Source organism: Gymnoscopelus microlampas, assembly GCF_963454915.1.
Source record: "Gymnoscopelus microlampas genome assembly, chromosome: 1".
NCBI lineage: Eukaryota > Metazoa > Chordata > Actinopteri > Myctophiformes > Myctophidae > Gymnoscopelus > Gymnoscopelus microlampas.
This window is the reverse complement of record NC_139962.1, coordinates 62765928-62789201: the sequence shown is the minus strand read 5'-3', so window position 1 is coordinate 62789201 and position 23274 is coordinate 62765928. Positions and strand designations below refer to the sequence as shown.

Here is a 23274-nt window from a genome sequence, read left to right as displayed (position 1 = left end):
CCATGTAAATTATTTTAATGATCAACGTTTGGACAAGTTGTCTTCATCAGGGTGTGTTGCTGTACAAACATTTACACTGATTTCAACAAAAACAAGTCAAAAATAGCAGATCTACAAGCTCACAACCCATAGAGCAGTGGTTCTCAATCTTTGTCATTTCAAGGAGTTCAGAGTTACAGATCTGTAAGGGTCCATTTGGAACCCTGAGGGTCCCTGGACCGCACTTTGAGAACCACTAATTTGAGAACCATTTTGACACTAATACTTTTGCCTTAAGTACGATTTGTAAAGCAGGACGTTTTACTGCTAACAGAGTTATTTCTACATTGTGGTATTTCTACTTTTACTCAAGTCCAAAATATACAGTATGACCACTGCAGAGTGTGTTACTGTGTTTTCTCTCTCTCTCTCTCTCTCTCTCTCTCTCTCTCTCTCTCTCTCTCTCTCTCTCTCTCTCTCTCTCTCTCTCTCTCTCTCTCTCTACCAGATCTTACACAGCTCTGATGTATCTCCATAACCAACCCCTATTCCTGCATATAGAGGTTGTGTGAAGGTGGTGTGAGCTGTATGGAGGTGGAGGAGGGTCCTTGTGTCAGTAACGCAGTAGAATGACAGAGTACCTGCACTGTGATCCAGGTAAACCCCCACTCTGCCTCTGCCTTTGCCTGCTCCTATGGAGGAAACACCTCCTGACACTTCAGTAGCAACTCTGTTGTGTGTGAACGTGTAGCCACTATCAGAGCAACGTAAACACCAGGACTTGTTATTGTTTCCAAAGCGTGACTCAAAATCACCCTGTCTGTTGATGTCTTTATAACTGACTGCTATATGACCCACCCAACTCCATTCTACTTCCCAGTAGTACCTCCCACCTTCACACAGACTCTCTGTACACAACACCTGCCACGTAGAGGTGAATCTCTCTGGATGATCAGGGTACTCATGGTATCCTGTTCCAATCACCTTCCGGTTCTCCTTTGACAGAGACATTCTCTTGTGCATTGTGTTCAGATCCAGTGAGAGTGAACAGGAATCTGTGAGAAGAACACATGACAAAACATCACAACACATTAAAACCTCATGAATATTATTGTGTTTATTGAGTTTAGACTTTTATTGTGATGGTTGTATGGGGGCGGGGACGGACGGACGAACACACACACACACACACACACACACACACACACACACACACACACACACACACACACACACACCGGAGTGTGCAACTAACATAAAACAACCTAAAAACAACTCACAATGTCTATTTCTCAAATGCTACTATACTTGTGGGCCTCACAAGTATAGTAACACGCACGCACGCACGCACGCACGCACGCACGCACGCACGCACGCACGCACGCACGCACGCACACACGCACACACACACACACACACACACACACACGACTTAGTATACATTGCACGGAGGTGTTATTCCATGCATAGACAACTGGAAAACCCGAAAATCTGTGCATAGCCGCCTCACATCTCCCCCATTGACTAACCATTTTGGAGCCGCGCAGTCTCAAGGGAACTGTCGCCACCGAGCGAGCTAAAGCGAGCGAAATGCAGTCCCTAACGTTGCGACGTTCCCTTGAGCCTAATAAGTGCCGTTTGAGTTACGTACCAATAGGCACAGGATCGTAAATGTTGTTTGTGGTTGCAACTGGTTACGCCCACTGTGGGACTCGCCGTACATATGCACAGATTTTCAGGTTTTCTAGGCGACTATGCACGGAATGACCTGCACTGGATCCGTGCATGTATACTAAATTCTGTGAGATCAGGCTGCACACACACACGCACGCACGCACGCACGCACGCACGCACGCACGCACGCACGCACGCACGCACGCACGCACACACACACACACACACACACACACACACACACACACACACACACACACACACACACACACACACACATTCTTTTTTAAATCTTTCTTTTTTAAATCAATAGTGAAAATAGCAGATCTACAAGCTCACAATGCGTCGCAACGCTTTGTGAGCTTGTAGATCTGCTATTTTCACTATTGATTTACAGTTTAAGTATTTGGGGCTGAAGTGGTCAGTGGTGTTAAGTAACTAAGTACATCTACTCAAGTACTGTACTTACAATTTTGAGTTACTCTAACTTTATATGACTACTGTATATCCTCTATTCCACTACATCTCAGAGGCAAATATTGTACTTTTTACTCCACTACAAGTATTTGAAAACTGAAACATAAGTTACAAGATTGTAGATTTAGATTATGAATACATAAGACACTTTAAGCACTTAAGGGCTATTTTATACAGATATTTGAAAATAGGTGATATACAATATTGTACTTTTTACTCTACTATTATTTGAAAACTTTACTTACTAGTTACAGTACTTTTTTCACTATTGTTTTACAGTTTAAGTATTTAGAGCTGAAGTGGTCAGTGGTGTTAGGTAACTAAGTACCAAAAAAAGTGAAAACAATTAAATAAATGAATTAATAAAGCCCCCCCCCTCTCTCTTCTTAAATCCTAACTTCAAGGCCTAAATGCAGCCAGGTTGCAGACACCGTCCAGGATAGACTTTCAATCTTCCACATCATTTGCCTCAGTGAAGTCAATTAGTTTATACCAGATTCCCTCAAAGTCCTCAGGCTTCTGTCTGAGGTTATACATAATTCTTTCACTAGGAATACAAGCAGTTAGTTCTTTAAACCATAAAGAGGTTTAAAGAGCTGGTGGGAGTTCGTCCTTCCACCTAAGGGCTATACACTTATTGTAAGTATCTCCTAAGACAACAAGCTTAGGTTCATGTGGAACACTCGTTTGTACTATCCTGGACAGTGCCCCCAGAACTCCCCTCCAGTATATAACAGATAAGAACAGGACAGAACAGGACCAGAACATGTGGATCAATGAGATGCTTTAACTTTACATACTACTGTATTTCTTCTACTCCACTACATCTCAGAGGCAAATTGTAGTCTACTTTTTACTCCACTACAAATATTCGAAAACTTTACTTACTAGTTACAGTACTCGGTAGCTTTAGATTACTATTATACATTTGAATAATACCCAAGATACTTGAACCACTAACCCCTTTTGTATACATATTTATATATAATTAGCAGATCTACAAGCTCACAACACGTTGCAATGTGACATGCTGTGAGCTTGTAGATCTGCTATTTTTGACCTTTTGACACATCTTTACAGATTTTGAGGGGGGGGGGGGGGCAAGTTCTTTTTACTTTTGTACCATACGTATATTTTGATGAAAATGATTCAATAATGTATTCTCCACTACATCTTAGAGGCAAATATTGTGATTTTTACTCCACTACAATTATTTGAATACATAAGTTACAAGATTTATATATATGTATATTTAGATTATGAATACATAACACACTTTAAGCACTTATGTCCTATTTTATAAAGATAGCTGTAATTCTGCACACACACACACACACACACACACACACACACACACACACACACACACACACACACACACACACACACACACACACACACACACACACACACACATATACTATACTTGTGAGGACATAAACATTTAAGGTTGGGTACATTTTTAACCAAAAACCTAAAGCTGAGAATAGCTGATCTACAAGCTCAGTGACCGCAACGTATCACGCTATAACTCCAAACCTAACCCCTAAACCTATAACGTCTAAATGACTAATCCTAACTGCAAACGATCCTCACAATTTCTCAAATTCTGCTATAATTGTGGGGACATGTGGCACTCACAAGGTTAAAGAAAGAAAGAAAGAAAGAAAGAAAGAAAGAAAGAAAGAAAGAAAGAAAGAAAGAAAGAAAGAAAGAAAGAAATATAAAGCAGAATAATCATAATCAAAGGAAAGAAACTCAAGTTCAAAATATAGCTGCAAGCAGCAATAATACGGGGCCAGTGAATGAGAGAGAGAGAGAGAGAGAGAGAGAGAGAGAGAGAGAGAGAGAGAGAGAGAGAGAGAGAGAGAGAGAGAGAGAGAGAGAGAGACATGGAAATGGAATAGATTGAAGAAAGAGAGACATGGAAACATAATAGATTGAAGAGAGAGAGATGGAAGCAGAATGGATTGATTGGACATCTCAACCTATTGCCATTAACAGGAATCGAACCCTCAACCTTCGGATTGACAGGCTGCAACACTACCTATAGTGCTATAGCTTTGTCCAGGCTGAGGTTGTCTGTTGAAGATAAAAGTGAACCAGTGAAAGCAGCCGATCTACAAGCTCAGAAACACGTTGCTATCTGAAAAGTTTTGAGATTGTAGATCGGCTATTTTCAGAATGAAGTATTTTGCAAAAACATACCCTCTCAAATAAGCATTTCAGGTTATCTTTAACAATTGCACATGCATTAATTGACACAATCATGTTGTGTGCAATGCATCTTAAATGAAGTCTACATCAAGTGAGGCTTGAAGTGTTGATCTTGAGGTTTTAAGACACGCGCTCAAGCGAGAAGCCATTGGACCAACAGACAGAAACTGTGAAAAAAGAGATCACACAGATGATACAGTTTCACGCAAATAGCTGAAAAATCCTGGGTTTAAGTGTTTTTCAAACTGCTCAAAATTGCGGACAATCTAAGGGCGGAGCTTACTGGTCAACGTGATAGATGTGTTCCTCATGAGTCAAGGCACATGTGTAAGCAGGTTTAATGGCTGTCGGCCAAACGAGGCATGACTTTTTCCTGTTTAAAGTTTGCGTTTTCAAAAAATCGCTATAGCGCCCCCCCTTTGACCAATTGGAGTAAGATTGGTTTCAGTGATATTTGGAATGACCCTCTACATTACCGCAAAGTTTCAAAGAAATGTGAGTCTGCATGTATGTGTTAAGGGCAGATGACTAATTGTCATAAAACTGCAATATTCATTGACTCATTAAAGCTTCATTTTTTCACTTAGAAAAAAACGCTCCCACCGTTGTGTCGGCATAGGTCCAAAGTTCACGTGTAAAACGTTTCGTGCAGATTACTCAAAAATCCCAAGAGGAGATAGGTTTTAACTGTTTTTCATATAATTCAAAATGGTGGGAGATCTAAAGGTCAGAGGTCAAAAGTCAGAGTGTGAAAGTTGTTCATCATGAGTAGACGCATGTGTGTATTGAAGTTTTATTGCTGTATGTCAAACAGGGCATGAGTTGTACCTGTTCAAAGTTGGCATTTTCAATTGAGTGCTATAGCGCCACCTTTTGACGAAAGATTGTGAGATTTATTTCTTGATAGTTTTTCATGACCATCTATCATATGGCCGAGTTTCGTAAAAAGCGTATGCACGGTTCAGCCAGAACTGGCAAAAACGGCAGAAGAAGAAGAAGAAGAAGAAGAAGAAACAGAAGAATAATGCCAATATCAAAACAGAGCCATGCTGGCAGCCTGGCCCCGTAATGAATAAAGAAAGGTTATAAAACTCTGTTTCTCTCCCTGAATGTTAAAGGGACTTTGAATTTGAACTTTTCCTTCTTTTTTGTGTGTTTTTGGTCTCCCCTACCTCTCTTCTATCCCAAAAAACACCCCAGTTTGAACACTCAGGCTTTCACAGCATGTCTGGGGTTTTCTGTAAATTGGTCTCAAAACAGACCAAACTGATTTACACCCGAACGTGACGTCAGGTTCGGAATGTAATATTATTCTTTTTTTTTCAAATATATTTTTACTTTTTCCACACATAACCAGGAGATAACATGCATACAAACTGGCTCAATAGCGCCCCGTGTCAAACAGGACAATTGCAGGTGAAAGTGCTTTATAAGTCAGAGAGAAGTTAGTTGGAATGAGTATATCTGAGGCTTGATTTAGGCTCAAACCTCAAAAAAACGTTTGAGGGACATAAACAATATGATATTAAATTAAATATATTTTTTTACATTCATGGTGTAGCTCCTTTAAATATGTTCAATCTTTAAATTCTCCATCAGCTCCTCCACCCAGCGTTTATGAGTTGGTGTCAGAGTCCAACTGAGCAGGTCCGTCTTCATGTTAATAATGAAGAGAAAGCTACGGCCTGTCATTGTGACACTAGTGTACCCTCCACAACCACCCCAAATATCACAGTCAGAGGACTGACTGGCATCAATGACAGTGTCACACAAAATATAAAATGTTCCTGTCCAAAATGTGGACAGTTTTGAACATTCAGTCCCCAGTTCAAATATGATTATTTTGGGGGATTACGGCCTGAAAAGTTTGGGAACCCTTGCTATAGAGAACAGTTCCTCGCCCTGCCTGATCCATCCGTCTACATTACACCTCTAAAACAGATCTGTTGACAGCTGCTTGCGCTTCTCTCTCTCTCTCTCTCTCTCTCTCTCTCTCTCTCTCTCTCTCTCTCTCTCTCGTTGTCCAACCTGCTCTCGTGGGGCAGAAGTGGGCCTGAGGATTGGATGACTAAAATAATTTGCTACTCATGCATTATTTTCATATTTACACAGTAGTGGAAAGTAACTAAGTACATTTACTAAAGTAGGTCTACTGTACTTAAGTACAACTTTGAGTATTGGAGTATTTCCAATTTTCAATACCATTACTTTATAGCAGGGGTTCTCAAACTTTTTTATAACACGACCCCATATTATGAGGGATTTTTTGGGGGGGGGTAATGTTTTTTTCTTCTTTTTTTTGGTTGCCAATGCGCGACCCCAACGGCACCCTCCCGCGACCCCACTTTGGGTCGCGACCCATAGTTTGAGAACGCTTTATAGCTTTATAGCCTACTCCACTACAGCTCAGAGGAAAATATTGTACTTTTATTCCACTACAACCCACCCTAACTTTAGTAGTAGTTACTAGTTACTTTGTAGATTTTGATTATTATTACAAAACATACACTAACCACAACGCATTGTGAGCTTGTAGATCGGCTATTTTCAATAGATTTGTTTTACATTTTGAACTTTAGAAATAGGACATTCTGCACAATGAGTACTTTTACTTTTGGTACTTTAAGATGTTGGTGCCTTTTGTACTATTACATTTTGAATATGGGACTTCTACTTACAATATATCTACATTACAGTATTGATATTTTTACTTTGGGAGTACTTCTTTCACCACTGTATTTACACGTACATTTTAGTTTTTATGTTTTGGTGAAGTATTTAAGGATTCAGAATTTGAGGCTGTATGGGCCACGGAAGGCCGAACCGCAACTCCAAAATGGATGTTTAAACTGTTACAACCTTACCCATTTACAGGGGATTCTTGTGAGTGAAAACACATTACACTTACAGTGATTATTATCTTCATTCACAGAAGGACGTGAATGAGTGAATGTCACGTGCTGCTATGTATACGTTGATCTACATAGCTGGATGTGTAATACATGACCCCCCCCCCCCAAAAGAAAATGTATTTTAATTCTCACTTACACTTCCTCAGACCTGGTTCCAGCATCTTCTCTCCACCATGTTCGACTCTGGGGGTGGAGGAGATACAAAGTAAATGTCTGCATATTCCATTCAATAATAGAAACAATAATTGATAATGATTTTTCAGGATGAAACATTAAACAATATTGTACAGAATCACCATATGATTTCCTTACTCAACTAGAACACATTTACAATGAGTGACAGCAGTTCTCTCCATACCTCAGAGTCTCCAGTGGTAAAGCAGAGAGTAGATTTACTCCGTCTCCTAGGTGATTGTAGTTTAAATCCAACACTTTGAGATGGGAGTTGGATCTCAGAGCTGAGACCAGATAAGAACAGCCTTCCTTTGAGACCATACAGCCTGACAACCTACGCACGCACGCACGCACGCACGCACGCACGCACGCACGCACACACACACACACACACACACACACAGGTTATGTGAATACAATGTTGTTGCTTTTTCATAACAAAACCTCTGCTATGTGAAACTGAGGTCTGAGACTCGTTTGATGGGGCTTGGTCCGTATAAAAGTCAAGTGGCCAAGTTGTCTCAAGTTCTCACTGCACTTCACTGTCTAATGGCTGTTGACCAAACTGAGTAAAGAATACAAAGTTTATCTCCAACCTTTTTGAGTTTCAACAACTTTTGGATGCTACGTTTCACCTCCGACTTACACTAGCCCATGAAGTGAACTATTATATCCAATGCATCCCCTTTCACTGTTTTACAAACGTTCCCATTTACAACACACGCAAGGCAGAGGTTTACTTATCAGTCACACCCACTCCATTTTGATTGGGTAAAGCACAGTTTAAATCCTGATCAAAGGCCTTCCCCTAAGAAAAGCTCCTATACAAGTATTTTGTGAGATCTGCTAACAGATTAGATTATGCATGTGGGAGCAGATAAAATAAGTGAAATAGTAGCTGAATGGCTGGGATCCCTTTTTACCTAATATATGGCCACTTAGGCTGCTACTGTCAGGCCGATTAACTGTGGGGTTAAGATCATCATGGCAGCCATCAAATCATAAAATAATGAAATGCCTGGACTACAAAAGAACCCCATGGGGAGGAGGGCATTTAAGTATGAGATAGAAAGAGGGGCAGCAGCTGCTCATTGAGGAATTTTCTTTTTCAACCTACACTTTAACTGATAAGCAGGTTAACATTTTTGCTTTGATTTTATTAGGACAAAAACATATATTTTTGGTAATTAATCAAAACTCTTTACTTTGGTTTCGTTTTGGATTAACATCTTAATTTGATTTCATCTTGAGTTTTCTGAGAATAGCCAAAGTATATTATGACACAGATGCTTTCCTGGTTTTAATGAGTTCTACAGGTTTAAAGATGTAGTTCACCCAAAAAATGACTTATTTCCTATCAATCACACACTGCATGAAGCCTTAAATTCATGGATTATTTGTTATAGTTTTAGTCGCATTCCTGAGTCAATCATTTGATGACCAGTGTATTTCTGGTAGGAGACACAAAGAGTCTACTTTGTGTCTCCTACCGATACATTATACATTAGGAATGCGACAAAAAACAAAAAAGATCCATGAATTCAGGCTTCATGGGGTGTGCTATTCATAGAAAATAAGTCATTTTTTGGGTGAACTACTCCTTTAAAGAGTTTTACAGGTTTTAAGGGATTACGTTTTTCTCCTCAAACTCTGATGTTTACACAGAGAGAATGAAGTATAGTAAATCAACAAAAAATGACTCTTTAATACAGATCTATTGAAGGCCAAATTAAATGAATAAAGGGTGCAACGTAGTGAACATTTTATATTTTCTACTTTAGCTGCACATTTCATTTGCAGTGTTGCTTATATATGCGCGTGCACCAGCTGAAATTGGTTGAAAAGGTTAAGGAATACTGACCTGACGGTCTCCAGCTTACAGTCTGGACTCCCCAGTCCACCAGAGAGCTCTTTGACTCCCAAATTCTGTAGATCGTTGTTGCTGAGGTCCAATTCCCTCATGATGGAGGACTTGGAACTGATAGCAGATGATAACGCCTCACAGCATTTCTCTGATAGGTTACAGCCACTCAGCCTGAAGAGGAAAAAAGTTATACAATTATATATTTTATATATATGCACGTGCACCAGATGAAATTGGTTGAAAATGTTAGGCAATACTGACCTGACGGTCTCCAGTTTACAGTCTGGACTCCCCAGTCCACCAGAGAGCTCTTTGACTCCTAAATCCTGTAGATCGTTGTTGCTGAGGTCCAATTCCCTCAGGATGGAGGACTTGGAACTGATAGCAGATGATAACGCCTCACAGCATTTCTCTGATAGGTTACAGCCACTCAGCCTGACGAGGAAAAAAGTTATAAAATCATATATTTAATATATATGCACGTGCACCAGCTGAAATTGGTTGAAAAGGTTAAGGAATACTGACGAGACAATCTCCAGTTTACAGTCTGGACTCCCCAGTCCACCAGAGAGCTCTTTGACTCCCAAATCCTGTAGATCGTTGCTGCTGAGGTCCAATTCCCTCAGGATGGAGGACTTGGTACTGACAGCAGATGATAACGCCACACAGCATTTCTCTGATAGGTTACAGCCACTCAGCCTGAAGAGGAAAAAAGTTATAAAATCATATATCTAATATATGTGACTGGCCATGAAGGACAAACAGTCTTCTCGCCAAAAGCTATTGCCAGAAAAGCTGAAAAAGTATATATATATTTTTATCCAAAATGAGTTAATAGCTAAGTTAGACTCTTCACATACTAGAGTATGTCTGACAGAAATTTCAGAGCTTAAATTGACATGTAAATATGAAATAAATGCATAAACATGTAGTAAAGTATGAGGTTAGACCATTTGTTAGCATTGCTAACCAAATCCTCTTTTTCCATCTAAACATCGCGAAATCGCGGTAAAATCCGCTATTTCTACCCGATCGTTTTGAAAGGTATCACTAGTCTGTTGGCTTGTGTCTAATGTAAACCTCAAAGAATGATGTATTAACAATCATATTTTGTTAAAACTGTTGTGTAAATGTGTTTGTTAGTCATCCTGGTGCACTAGTTCCAGCAGGGGGCAGTGGCGAACACTTGCCACTGCCAGCCTTGTTTCAGAAACAAGCAACCAGATCACCACCAACACCAAGCGTTTTTTGTTTCTTCATTTTTTCACACAAACAAACATGTGTACATTATTGTGTGTTTCACCTACCTAGTCAAGCTATATACCATTTTAAAGGTACGGGCCTTGTGATTAAAATTATGCAAACTCTTCCAAGATCGCATCAAAACTGACGCTACAATCAACGCCAAAGTCCAACATATACAAACACAAGACATGAAAATAGCAGATCTACAAGCTCACAACACGTCGCTCTCCAACGCCTTGTGAGCTTGTAGATCGGCTATTTTGGATTTCTGCACAGTGTAACATTACCGTCCTGTTTAAAAATGAATGAATAAACAAGGTTACTGTAGCAATATTAATGAAACCAAATGGACCCATTTGGGTATTGTTTTCATGTTTAATAGGTACAGTAAGCCAGTAGTGGTAAAATATTTAGGTACTAGCCTATAGCTTGTAGACTTGCTAAGTTTTGCCATTTCTTTTAAAATTGTGAAGTGTTCACTAAAAGACCCTGGGAGCTGAGCTCCAAGCTATCAAAGCCCCCCACCCCCCATTTGAGAACAATGCACCCTGGGACACATCTGAGGTGTTTACCCGGCCCCCCCTCAAACCCCCACCTTCAGCAATGCATGCTGGGATAGGTGTTAAAATCTTACAGATCACAGAAGTGAATCTTTGAATGCAGTTTTCTCAGTGCACTGTATCTCTACAAAGCATCATTCTATAAGCCATATCTCGAAAACTGGTGGGTCAATCTGCACAATGTCAATTTGTAGCTATGATTCACTACTTTCATATGACATGAAAAAACGAAAATGAAAAATGCCTAGAAGACTTATCGTTTATCATGTGGGGTCACATATATGCACGTGCACCAGCTGAAATTTGTTGAAAAGGTTAAGGAATACTGACCTGACGGTCTCCAGTTTACAGTCTGGACTCCCCAGTCCACCAGAGAGCTCTTTGACTCCCAAATCCTGTAAATCGTTGTTACCGAGGTCCAATTCCCTCAGGCTGGAGGACTTGGAACTGATAGCAGATGATAACGCCTCACAGCATTTCTCTGATAGGTAACAGCCACTCAGCCTGAAGAGAAAAAAGTTATAAAATCATATATTTAATATCATGTAATATAAAGATGACCTTTTATGTTAAATGTATCAAGTTATCAGTTCACCTACAGAGCTCTATTTGAGGCTTTGACCACTGGCAGCAGCATCAGAAGAGCCTCCTCTGAAGCTTGGTATTTCTTCAAGTCAAACACCTCCAGCTCCTTGTCTGATGACAGCAACACAAAGACCAGAGCTGACCACTGAGCAGGAGAGAGTTTGTCTTTGGAAATACTTCCTGATCTCAGGTATTGCTGGATCTCTTCCTCTAAAGAATGATCATTCAGCTCATTCAGACAGTGGAACAGATTGATGCTTCTCTCTGCAGAAGGATTCTCCCTGATCATCTTCTTGATGTACATGACTGTTTCCTCATTGGTCTGTGACCTACTTCCTGTCTGCTTCAACAGTCTATTTAAGCGAGGCTGATTGGTCTCCACTGAGAGGCCCAGCAGGAAACGAAGGAACAAGTCCCAGTGTCCATTTGGACTCTCTAAGGCCTTGTGTACAGCACTCTGGTAGAGATGATTCAACTTTCTAAACTTCATAAATTTGAAGGTTGACAGTAGGTTGACACCACGGTTGACACATGTGCTATAGACATGGAGAGCAGCCAAAAACTCTTGAACACTCAGATGGACAAAGCAGAACACTGTGTCCGCGTGCATCCCACGGTCCTTTGTAAAGATCTGTGTGAACACTCCTGAGTACCGTGCAGCATTTTGGTCTATGCCACACTCTGCCAGGTCTTCTTCATAGAAGATCACGTTGCCTTTCTTCAGCTGTTCAAAAGCCAGTTTTCCCAGAGACAGAATGGCCTGTTCTGGATTTGAATCAAACTTTCCATGAGTTCCGTCTTGATACCTGGCCTCCTTGTGTTTGGAATGAAGCTCAATGAAGTGGATGTACACCTCAGTCTGGGTCTTTGGCAGCGTGCCTTTCTCCTCTGTTCTTGACATGTCCTCCATAACGTTAGCAGTGATCCAACAGAAGACTGGGACGTGACACATGATGTGGAGGCTTCGTGATGTCTGGATGTGTGAGATGATTCTGGCCTGGTTCTCATCACCACTGAATCTCTTCTTGAAGAACGCCTCCTTCTGGGGGTCAGTGAACCCTCTCACCTCTGTCACCCTGTCAAAATAATTAGAAGGGATCAGACCGGCTGCTGCAGGTCGCGTGGTTAGCCAGATGCAAGCAGTAGGAAGCAGGTTTCCATTGATGAGGTTTGTCACCAGTACACCCACTGAGGTTTTCTTTGTGACATCAGTGCAGATCTTAGTGTTGCGGAAGTCTAGAGCAATCCGACACTCATCAAGGCCATCAAAGATGAACACAACTTTGTACTTGTCGAAGCCGCGGATTATTGATTCCTTGATTCCACCAAAAAATGTAGTAAGAAGTCCCACCAAGCTGTAAGTCGTCTCCTTCTCCAAATTCAGCATTCGGAAAGTGAATGGAAACAGGAAGTCAATTTCCTGGTTGGATGTGCCTTCTGCCCAGTCCTGAGCGTACTTCTGAGTTAGGACTGTTTTTCCGATGCCAGCCACTCCCTTCATCATCACTTTTCTGATTGGGTAATTTTCTCTAGATACAGGTTGAAAAATGTCTTTGAATTTGATTTCCGTTTCTTTCGTGGGTGGTTTCCTGGACAATTTTTCAATCTGTCTGACTTCATGTTCATTGTTGACCTCTCCACTCCCTCCCTCTGTGATGTAAACCTCTGTGAAGATCTGATTCAGTTGTGTTTTCTTTTCTTGACTTGTGATCCACTCAAACAGACATTGAAACTTCTGTGTCAGATTAGACTTCAATTGTTGTTTACAGGCAGCAGCAAGACTTTCTAAAATGACCAAAGAACAGAGGACATCAGTGAGTGCATATTATGGTAAATGTGGTCCTCATTGAGAAGTCTTTGTAATGATATGGTTGGTTCTATGGTTGTTGCTGAGCTCTAATAAATTGTGTGATGCAATTGAGGAGCTTAATTTCTCATAATAAGTTATTGCTTTGGGGAAGTTGGTATAACAAATACTACTAATAATATTAATTTAGCAGAACATAAAGTCCTACCTGGCCTCTCCGACAGGTCTGGTTGGTGTCGTTTAAGGGCATTGTAAAATGCTGCTTGGATGGCTGCTCCCCCTTTATCGATCGCCATGTACAGTTCTCTCATTTGGTCCATGCTTGTCTCCTTGGCTTTAATCTTCTCATAGAGCTCAGGATGGACCATGGTTCCTAGACTGTCTACTATAGGCATGACAATGGAAACCTTTTGAATCAACTGTGCCCTCTGCTGGATCACAAAATGTGCTGTTTGCAAGAGAAAAAGAGAGTGGTTGAGATAAATGTATCACAGAAAATGTTCATTAAGCAAATGCAAAATAAAGCTCTCTGCATCTGTACATCCCCACAAAAATAGTGGTGGAATAACTGATAGATTAATAGTTTGGGAATATGATATTGAGTATGTACATCCTGGTAAACAAGAAGGTAGCACCAGAAAAAGCTCACCTTTTTCTGCATCCGTCTTTTCTGAAGTCAAGCCGTCACCAGCACCCTGTTGTACACAGTCATGTTATTTTAATCATATCATGCCTGAGTGCTATTGTTCAACATTACGTCTTGTACTTACAATAACCACCCCATTGCATCAACATATGCAATGGGGTGGTATATAGCAGGGCGGGAAATTGATACCATAGTGCACTTGGTGATACAAGCGAGAAATTTGGCACAGATGTCCTTCATATGACCCTAATTGATAATCAACCTCTGGCCACGCAAAAATCCTAAGATTTCAAGATGGCCACCACCGGTTTTCAAAATGGCTGCAACTGGGCCAACATTTTGAACTATATCACTTTGCTGGGGCTGTAAATCTTTGATTTCCCCCTTATTTTAATGTAGGAGAATATGTTCTGATGGTATTTCTACCAAATAAGATAAAAAAAATAATATTAGGTTCTAATATGGCGGCATATTTTCCAATATGGCTGCCGATAAATTGCATAAATGTACATTCACATGAGCTTGTAGCACATGTATTTGTATTAATTACCATACCCAGAATCAATTTATAGCACATTTTAAAGTGATTTGGTAGCTTTTTAATGACCTAGGGCAACAGACTTTTCAATATGTTCACCAATAAATACAAAAACTTATATATACTGTATATAGGGATATTTTCTCAAACAGGTGCTGACCTTTTTCTCTTTCCGTGGAAGGACAAAACTGTATGGCATCTGCTGAACGCATGAAAGAAGCAAAGACCTGATGACTATGATCCAATAGCTGATGCATTTTCATGAAGGGGGATCCATCCATCTGAGGTTCTTCAACAGCTTTTTCAAGCCAAGTCTTTGTGTCTGGGTAGCTCAGTCGGTAGAGCTTTCACCTTCGGATCACATGGTCATGGGTTCGGTCAGGATCAGTGTATGAGTAGGTATGGTGAGTGTGGCGCTCCACCTCAGCAATACCAGGGGGTCTATAAGACCCCTGCGTTCTCAGCTGATACTGACAATAAGTCTCAGACTTACTTAATATGAACAAGTGCAACTGCTATGACAACAACGTCAGTATCTGAGCTGCGAATCATGATGTGTCAGATGCTATCCTCTGAGCTCTGCCTCAGATACTGACATTGTTGACATAACAGTTTCACTTGTTCAAAGACTTGGCTTGAATTAGCTGTGGATTGCCTTTGGAAGGAGCCAAGTCTTTGTGTCTGGGTAGCTCAGTCGGTAGAGCTTTCACCTTCGGATCACATGGTCATGGGTTCGGTCAGGATCAGTGTATGAGTAGGTATGGTGAGTGTGGCGCTCCACCTCAGCAATACCAGGGGGTCTATAAGACCCCTGCGTTCTCAGCTGATACTGACAATAAGTCTCAGACTTACTTAATATGAACAAGTGCAACTGCTATGACAACAACGTCAGTATCTGAGCTGCGAATCATGATGTGTCAGATGCTATCCTCTGAGCTCTGCCTCAGATACTGACATTGTTGACATAACAGTTTCACTTGTTCAAAGACTTGGCTTGAATTAGCTGTGGATTGCCTTTGGAAGGAGGGAAGGATCTCAGATGGATCCCTGTTCATGAAATTGCATCAGCTATTGAATCAAAGTCATCAGGTCTTTGCTTCTTTCATGCATTCAGGGGATGCCACACAGTTTCGTCCTTCCATGGAAAGGGAAAAAGGTCAGCATGGCAGACAACTTCTCCAAATTAGGTTCAACACCTTTTGCAATAAATGATAAACATATGCAAGTCATTGAGGAGTTCATAGTACTCACGTACGATAGAACTTCATAGAAGTAGTTCCTACAAGGAAGTGAATGCAAGTGAAGTGCATTCCAAGCAGGACATAAACAGGGCCAGTCACTCTTGTGCACTCCTGTTTGCCAAATTATGCCAGAAGCTGACACGATGTGGATGTAAAAAAGCATGTTCTGGACACTGCAAATGCTTTAAGTTTGGACTTATCTGCACACCCCTCTGTGGTTGCAGTTGCTAGTAAACTGGCCTGTCACTTGCGCAGCCACCATTGTAAATGAGAATGTGTTTATAATGACTTATAACAAAACAAAAAGTAAGCACTAAGCTTTACCAAGCTAATAAATCACTTTCAAATGTTCCATAAATGGATTCTGTGTATGGTAATTAATACACAGACATGTACTACAAGCTCATGTGGATAAACCATAAGCAGATGCACATTTCTGCAATTTATCGGCAGCCATATTGGAAAACATGCCGCCATATTGGAACCTAATGTTATTTTTTATCGTACTTGGTAGAAATACCTCCAGAACATATTCTCATATATTAAAATAAGCCCCAGCTAAGTGATATAGTTCAAAACATTGGCCCAGTTGCAGCCATTTGAAAACTGGTGGTGGCCATCTTGAAATCTTAGGATTTTTGCGTGGCCAGAGGTTGATTATCAATTAGGGTCATATGAAGGACATCTGTGCCAAATTTCGCGCTTGTATCACCAAGTGCACTATCGTGTATTGAAAACGGCATATTCCCGCCCTGCTAATATGCAAGGCAATATTTCATTGGGCATTAGGCTTTAAGTTAATTTATACTTCAGGGTAAACAGTGAATTGTAAACGCATCAATCAACCGGTTTCAGACGTCAAAATGATAATAAATATGCCAAACTATTGTCAAATATTTCAGTAGAATTTGAATGACAACTTGTGGAGACATAGCAGTTAATTAATATTGCATATTTTGAAATTGACATAGGCTGACTATAGGTTGACCATTGACCATAAGTTGCAGTGAGGCAAATTTGTCTCGTTAGTGGATGTGCTGAAATAATTTAGTTCTCTAGTACACGGCAACATTTTAACGATTTTTTGATGTTTTGACTGTAGGCTACTATTGACGAAAAGTTATGTGAGGTCATGTTAAGAAACCACACACCTTTTTTCCAATGATGCGCACTTTATTTAATGAATTGAACATGATCGTAAAACATGTGGAAACATTTGCACTCAAATGCTGCTAATTCTTAGATTATGTTAGAGCTGTGTGATGTGATGTATATTTTTATCCCACATTGATTATTGTTTCACACATTGGTATTTTACAGGTGTGATGATTCATGTGTATCTCTGTTCTGTTTTCCTTTTGAAATGTAATGTACTCTTGTGTTGCTTGTTTTGATGTGTTTTCGTGGGGACTGCGGATGAAAATGAGCTATAAGTCCGGTGTATTTACATTACATTACTGTTCATTATCATACAGAGTCCGTCTGAACAAACAAATAAAGTAAAGCTGTGAATAAAGAAGACAACAGTAAACAGATGTACTGTACCTGGGTCTGTGGAGCTGCCACTGATGCTGAAGGTGACTGGTCCTCCATTCTGGGCTTTACAAATGACAGCACAGAACCTGCACAATTACATCATGTCACAGTTAAGTGAAGAAAGACAAAACCAAAAAAACAACATTCAACATGAAAAACTCTCAGAAAGTGAAAAGACAAAATCATAATTAGTTTCACATGAATAATATATCAGACCGTCAAATGCGTCACCGCCTAAGCCGTGTCCCTTGTTGGGGGGCATGATCTTCATTGTAAGACAATTAGACCTAGATTAGCTCATTTAATTCAAACTCTATCCAAAACCTTTAAAAAATATATATCATGTAAGTCTTTTTTTTTAAGAACGAGAGCTTCTTGTAATTACAGCGTAGCTGTTCTGACCTGGTGACATCACATCTGCATTTTGCACATCTATTTGAAATTGATCTTCCATCTGATGTATTTATGGAATGTGGGGTGTTGATAATGACCGATTCATGATATCTATCTATCTATCTATCTATCTATCTATCTATCTATCTATCTATCACAGTGTGCATGTCTATCAACCAATACATTTGATGTGCTGAATGTGGAAGTAATCTCATGTGACAGTGTCGTATATTAGACCCCAAGATGCTTATATTTATGAACATTAACCATATATGCAGAGGCGTTGCTAGGTCTCTACTAGGTTGGGGGCTTAGCCCCCAAGGCAACGGACACATGCACGCGCACGTGTCTCCCCCTCGCGATTTGGGTGGATTAGGGTCCTTTTTCCCCCATTTTTTGGTTACTTTATTTCGGTTTTAGGGTTAGAGGTAGGGTTAGGGTATATATATAATTCCCCCTAACGACGCCTCTGTATATGTCAAGATTACTTCACTAAAGTCCACGTTTGCATAGAGACATGTTGCATAGGCCTGATGCTAAACCTGAGCCATTGTCTGAAGAAGAGAGGCCGGCTGCTAGCTGTGAACTGTAAATTACCATTCTATTGTTAATATAACACTTGGGGTGCTATATAAAGAACGAGGAGTCTCTTCAGAATATCAACTTTTTACTGTTTTCATTCAACGTGTACAACCGGCAAACTCAGTACAACCACAACAACATTTCTTCTTCTCCCCTTCCTCTCTCTGCATTTTCTTCCCTCTCTCTCTTGCTCCCCCTACTGCTAGGCATAGGAACCTTTCAGTCTTACATTCACTCCCCCTCCCATCAAGAAATGTCCACATTTCTCACTGACCATGAGACCCATGAAAAGACAATTAATACAAAACATGAACCACACATTAACATTAGCGACTACTGGTCAGCCTGTGCGAAAATTGGCAAAATATTGCATTAACAAGATACAGTAACATCATGTGTACATCATGTTTACATTCTTTCTCTTTTTTCCCCCTTTTTTTTGTTTTTTTTTGTTTAACCACAAGGTCGTTCAACGACTCAAAACAACACAAAGTCCTGTAAGTAACGAGGCGTGCCTCTCAGTCTCTGACTCCTAGGGGCAGGCACAGACTGTGCAGGAGGCCCCTGTGGCGCCCCAGGTACCGTAACAGTAGTAGGTGATGCAATAGGGCTAGATGCCGGGGCCAGAGCTCGAGGCGACATTGGGGCCGGGGCAGGGGCAAGGGCCAGTGCTGTGGTCTGAGGTGAAACGGGGGAAGGGGCAGTGGCGGAAGCAGAGGCTGCTGCTCGAGGTGAAACGGGGGCAGGGGCAATGGCCATCCTTGGGGCCTGGGGTAGAACAGGGGCAGGGGCCGGCCGTGGCCACTGGTCCCAAACAGGTGTAGTCTGTAGTGGCAAGGACCCCGAGAGAGCTGTGAGGCGAGTCGCTGGCGAGTGAACCTCTGTAGTTGGGGCGGGAGTAGTCATCGTCACACCCCGCCTAAGCCGACTCGTGGGGGACATATAAGGCTTAAGATAATTAAAATGGAGGACCCTGTGTTTGGCCAGCGGGTTTTCCGCCTCACGTATTTCAAAGGTGACTGGGGGGTAGCCCTGGGCCGCTTCAAGTTGCCTCAGGACCACATAGGGGCCAAACCATCGTGGCGCTATTTTGTTTTGCGAGAGCGGGCTGGGTCAGTCACCATCACCAACTCTCCCACACTGTAAGGGGCATACTTCTCCCGCCTATCATAGTAGTGTTTGACATACTTAAGGACAAAGTGTGTCTAAAGTGTCATCCACCCGAGGTAGGGGGTGAGAATCTTTAACTGTGCATTAAGACCCCTGAAGTCCACGCAGAACCTGTATGTGCCATCCTTCTTCTTTATCAGCACCACTGGTGCCGACCATGGGCTATGAGATTCCTCGATCACTCCTTTCTCGAGTAATTTGTCGATTTCTGCATGAACGATAGCCTGTTTTGCTGGCAAGGTGCGATAAGCACGTTTCTTTACGGGTTCACCAGATTTGTGCGCCCATAATCATGTGAATGTATACTGAAGACATCCGAATAATCTGCCATTAGTGACTGCAGTTGCTCTTTCTGAGCTGGTGTACGGCATGCGTCTCCCACATTGACTTGGGGCATTGTGGTATATTGACAGTCATTGGTTTTGGGAACAGTGAGAGGCTCGGACTCCACCACTGTATAGCTCTCCTGTTGACGTCCTATTAGGGGATGGAACTGCCCCAAGTCCTGCCCCTTTTTTAGGTGAATGGGTTGTCTGGAGGTGTTGGCGACCCTCACTGTAGCGATGCCATGTGTCACTGTTGTGAGCGCCCTTGCCACCGCCAGTGTCAGTCTGAGACGGTTCCAGAAAAGTTACATAGTTCTGAGCCACAGGGGAAGGAGACTTAACTAAGTCGACTGTGGCAGTCACCACCATCTCTGACAATGGTGGCACAATCACTGGGGCGGCACTCACTGCATTACACTGCAAGGGGATAAGGTTTGACATGTTCAATAGTGGCTCCTGGTGGCCATACAAGGACATACATTGGGTAGCAAAGTCAATGAGAATGTTATGTTCGACCATAAAGTCCAACCCCAGGATGGCAGAATAGTTAGCCATCCGTGCCACCCTGAAGTCCTGCTCTATCGTGTGTGGACCAATGCGCAACTGGGCGGTGAGGGAACCCAGTATATCTAGAGGGTGCCCGGTCACTCCTGATGCCAGAACAAATGACTTGAGCATAGGGCAGGAACATAAAGCTGGTACTGCGTGACGGAATGTCTCTGTGATAATAGAAACATCCGACCCTGAATCTAGCAGAATATTCACCTCTGCACCCTCTATCACTGCTCGGATAATTGCTGTGCGATTGTCATATTTGTCTGGATTGACCATGTGTATGGTAAGAGCTGTCATTCGGTCCCTAATGGCAGCTAATACTCGTTTCCCTGAAACCTGTCCCCATCTCTCTCCCTCTGTGCTCCGGAAGAGTTGAATCGCACGCAGCGACCTGGGGAGGTGGGGCGGTGGCATGGCATGTCCTGTCTGTCTGACTGTCGCGGTGCCGGGGGGGGTAAGAGCACGCTCCGCACCCCATACTCTGGGTGAGGATGTCCGGCCCTGTAAGGCGAATCACCATAGCGTGTGGTGCCACATGCGCAGTCATCGCGGCGTGTTGCTGTACGGCCTCTAGAGTAGTCGTCATGGTCATGTGGGGAATAACGTGGAGATGGAGTATATTCACGTCTCCTCTGTGGCATGTTGCGAGCCCCATAGTGATCATAGCTGTCATGGCGGGCAGATGCCCTGTGGTCATAGTATTCATTCCGGCGAGGGGAGTACTCCCGCCGGTCAGGTCTGTCTCTAGCACTGTAACGCATGTCATGCTGAGGCTCTTTCTGTGTCACTGTATTAACCTCCAGCTGCAGCCGTGCCACCCGGTCTGACAGGTACTCCAGCTGGTCATCTGTGCGCCTATGCTGCTGCTGCTTAATATCCCTTATGTCTGCCTGCATTTGGGCAATGGCCAATGGCTGCTGCTACGTTTGTCCCTGTGTGGGGCAGGTAGTATGTTGGGGGGGGGTTGTGACAGACATGCTGCTGGGCACGCTCGCACTGAGCTGCAATTTTCAAAGCTGAGTCTACAGCAGTGGCACCATGCTCATGTATCTTTAGCTGTAAGGATGAGTCCAGCCCTGCTGCAAATCTTCTGAATAGTTCACACTTCTTAGCCTCCATGCCATAATTAGGGAACGCTTCCTCCACTAAACAAGACAGATCTGCTAAGTACAGCTCAAAAGGCTTGTTAGGTTTGCGGGGCCGTGCTGTTACTGTATATAGGTCTGGAACGTTGCCAACAACTGCGCCCGTCCAAAAACTGCTGCCAGACATTCTTTAATTTTTTCATAATCATCCTTGATGTCAGTAGGAAGGCTCTGCCAATAGGCAAATGCTGGCCCACACAATCTAGCTGGTAAAAGTTTAGCTTTGTTTACCTGTGATGAAGACACATTGACTGCTACTTCAAACCGTGTAATCCAGATGTTAAATGATTCATCTCCGTCCCCAGTAAAGGCGGATGGTAATTCCAGCCGGAACGGCAAATCTGATCTTGCAGGTGGGGCCGGTCTAGCCTCAGCTGGCGCTGCCGCTTGGTCCGTTGTGGTGGGGGGGAGGCGTGGGTTGTTGCCGACAAACTTGCTATGGAGCGCTTAATGCTGCTTGAGCACTAAGCATTTTTGTTTGTTTTGTTTTTTTCCGACATTGAAACAGTGAGAAAATAATTCCTTTGGTCTGGTTCTTTAGCACAGCTGCCACTAGTATAACACTTGGGGTGCTATATAAAGAACGAGGAGTCTCTTTAGAATATCAACTTTTTACTGTTTTCATTCAACGTGTACAACCGGCAAACTCAGTACAACCACAACAACATTTCTTCTTCTCCCCTTCCTCTCTCTCCATATTCTTCCCTCTTCTCTACAGGTCACATACAGTATTATCACAAGTGTTACATAAGGCAGTTCTAAAGTTAAACTTTAGAACTGCATTTAATACAACTATAATAAAACACTATCACACATATACAGTGACTGTAGGTGAATGAACTATAATAAAACACTATTACACATATACAGTGACTGTTGGAAAGGTCAATTATGTCAGGCTGCCCTGCTAGCAGGCATGGAGCCGTTGATCTATGTCAGGCTGCCCTGCTGGGGCCTTTGATCTGCTAACGAGAGCTAATTAAGACACACCTTTTAGTTTAATTATCAGAGGTAGACTCAGCTGTGTTATCCAGTTAGTCTTCTGTTTTCAGCCTCACCCTACAAACCAACTCCTAGCAGAGAGGTGCATGTTTGTGCGTCGCTGACGATGTGTGTGTGTTCTTAGTTGTAATTATTTCATGCTTGTAGCCTACCTGATTTGATTATCAACCTAAGTTTGCTGTTAATATTGCTGTTTGTTTGATAACTTGCATTGTGAATGTTTGATGATGAATCAGCCTATTTGTTGGTTAAGTGACTTGAATGAGAAGCATTATAGACCTTTTGAAGTAGTTATTCCTGTACAGTGTTAATGAAGATGCTTAACCGTAATCGTAACCGATATTCTGCTGTTTATTCTTTGTTTGGTATAGCATTGATTGATATTTTGCAAAGATGTGTTAGTATTTTGGTACAAACCTGTTGCCAATATCTCTTTACTTTTGTAGACCACAAACAATTGTATAACTCTGCCATTACCTGCAGTGGCTGTAACCTATGATTGGAAGTAAAGCCACAGTCCTCACTGTGTAAATTGCATCCTGACTGAGTGTGTTTTTGCCGACACACCAAGGCGGCACCGATATATCCGAACCCAATTAGCCTACAGTCCTTTAAGAGTTTCAACAGTGACTGTAGGTGAATGAAC

General features: G+C 42.0%; 2 protein-coding genes across 2 annotated transcripts in view; both read right to left on the bottom strand.

Moving 5' to 3' along the window:
- Positions 1 to 432: 432 nt before the first annotated feature.
- On the bottom strand, positions 433 to 7495 carry LOC311042285 (stonustoxin subunit beta-like). Its single transcript, XM_084052926.1, has 2 exons — positions 7396 to 7495; positions 433 to 1034 (listed from the first exon to the last, which is right to left on the bottom strand). Exons 1-2 carry the CDS (start codon positions 7418 to 7420, stop codon positions 481 to 483), a joined length of 579 nt encoding a protein of 192 aa, XP_083909052.1. The 5' UTR covers positions 7421 to 7495; the 3' UTR covers positions 433 to 480.
- A 91-nt stretch (positions 7496 to 7586) lies between these two features.
- Positions 7587 to 23274, bottom strand: part of LOC311044434 (protein NLRC3-like) — a gene marked incomplete at its 3' end in the record, with an annotated part of 28962 nt that continues 13274 nt past the window's right edge. The window contains exons 2-10 of the mRNA XM_084056003.1: positions 17465 to 17541; positions 14144 to 14189; positions 13703 to 13942; positions 11702 to 13472; positions 11433 to 11606; positions 9823 to 9996; positions 9559 to 9732; positions 9295 to 9468; positions 7587 to 7767 (exon numbers count right to left, since the gene is read on the bottom strand). Of these exons, the coding sequence (XP_083912129.1) occupies positions 7587 to 7767; positions 9295 to 9468; positions 9559 to 9732; positions 9823 to 9996; positions 11433 to 11606; positions 11702 to 13472; positions 13703 to 13942; positions 14144 to 14189; positions 17465 to 17512 (2982 nt within the window). The 5' untranslated portion in view covers positions 17513 to 17541. The remainder of the gene's footprint in view (positions 7768 to 9294; positions 9469 to 9558; positions 9733 to 9822; positions 9997 to 11432; positions 11607 to 11701; positions 13473 to 13702; positions 13943 to 14143; positions 14190 to 17464; positions 17542 to 23274) is intronic.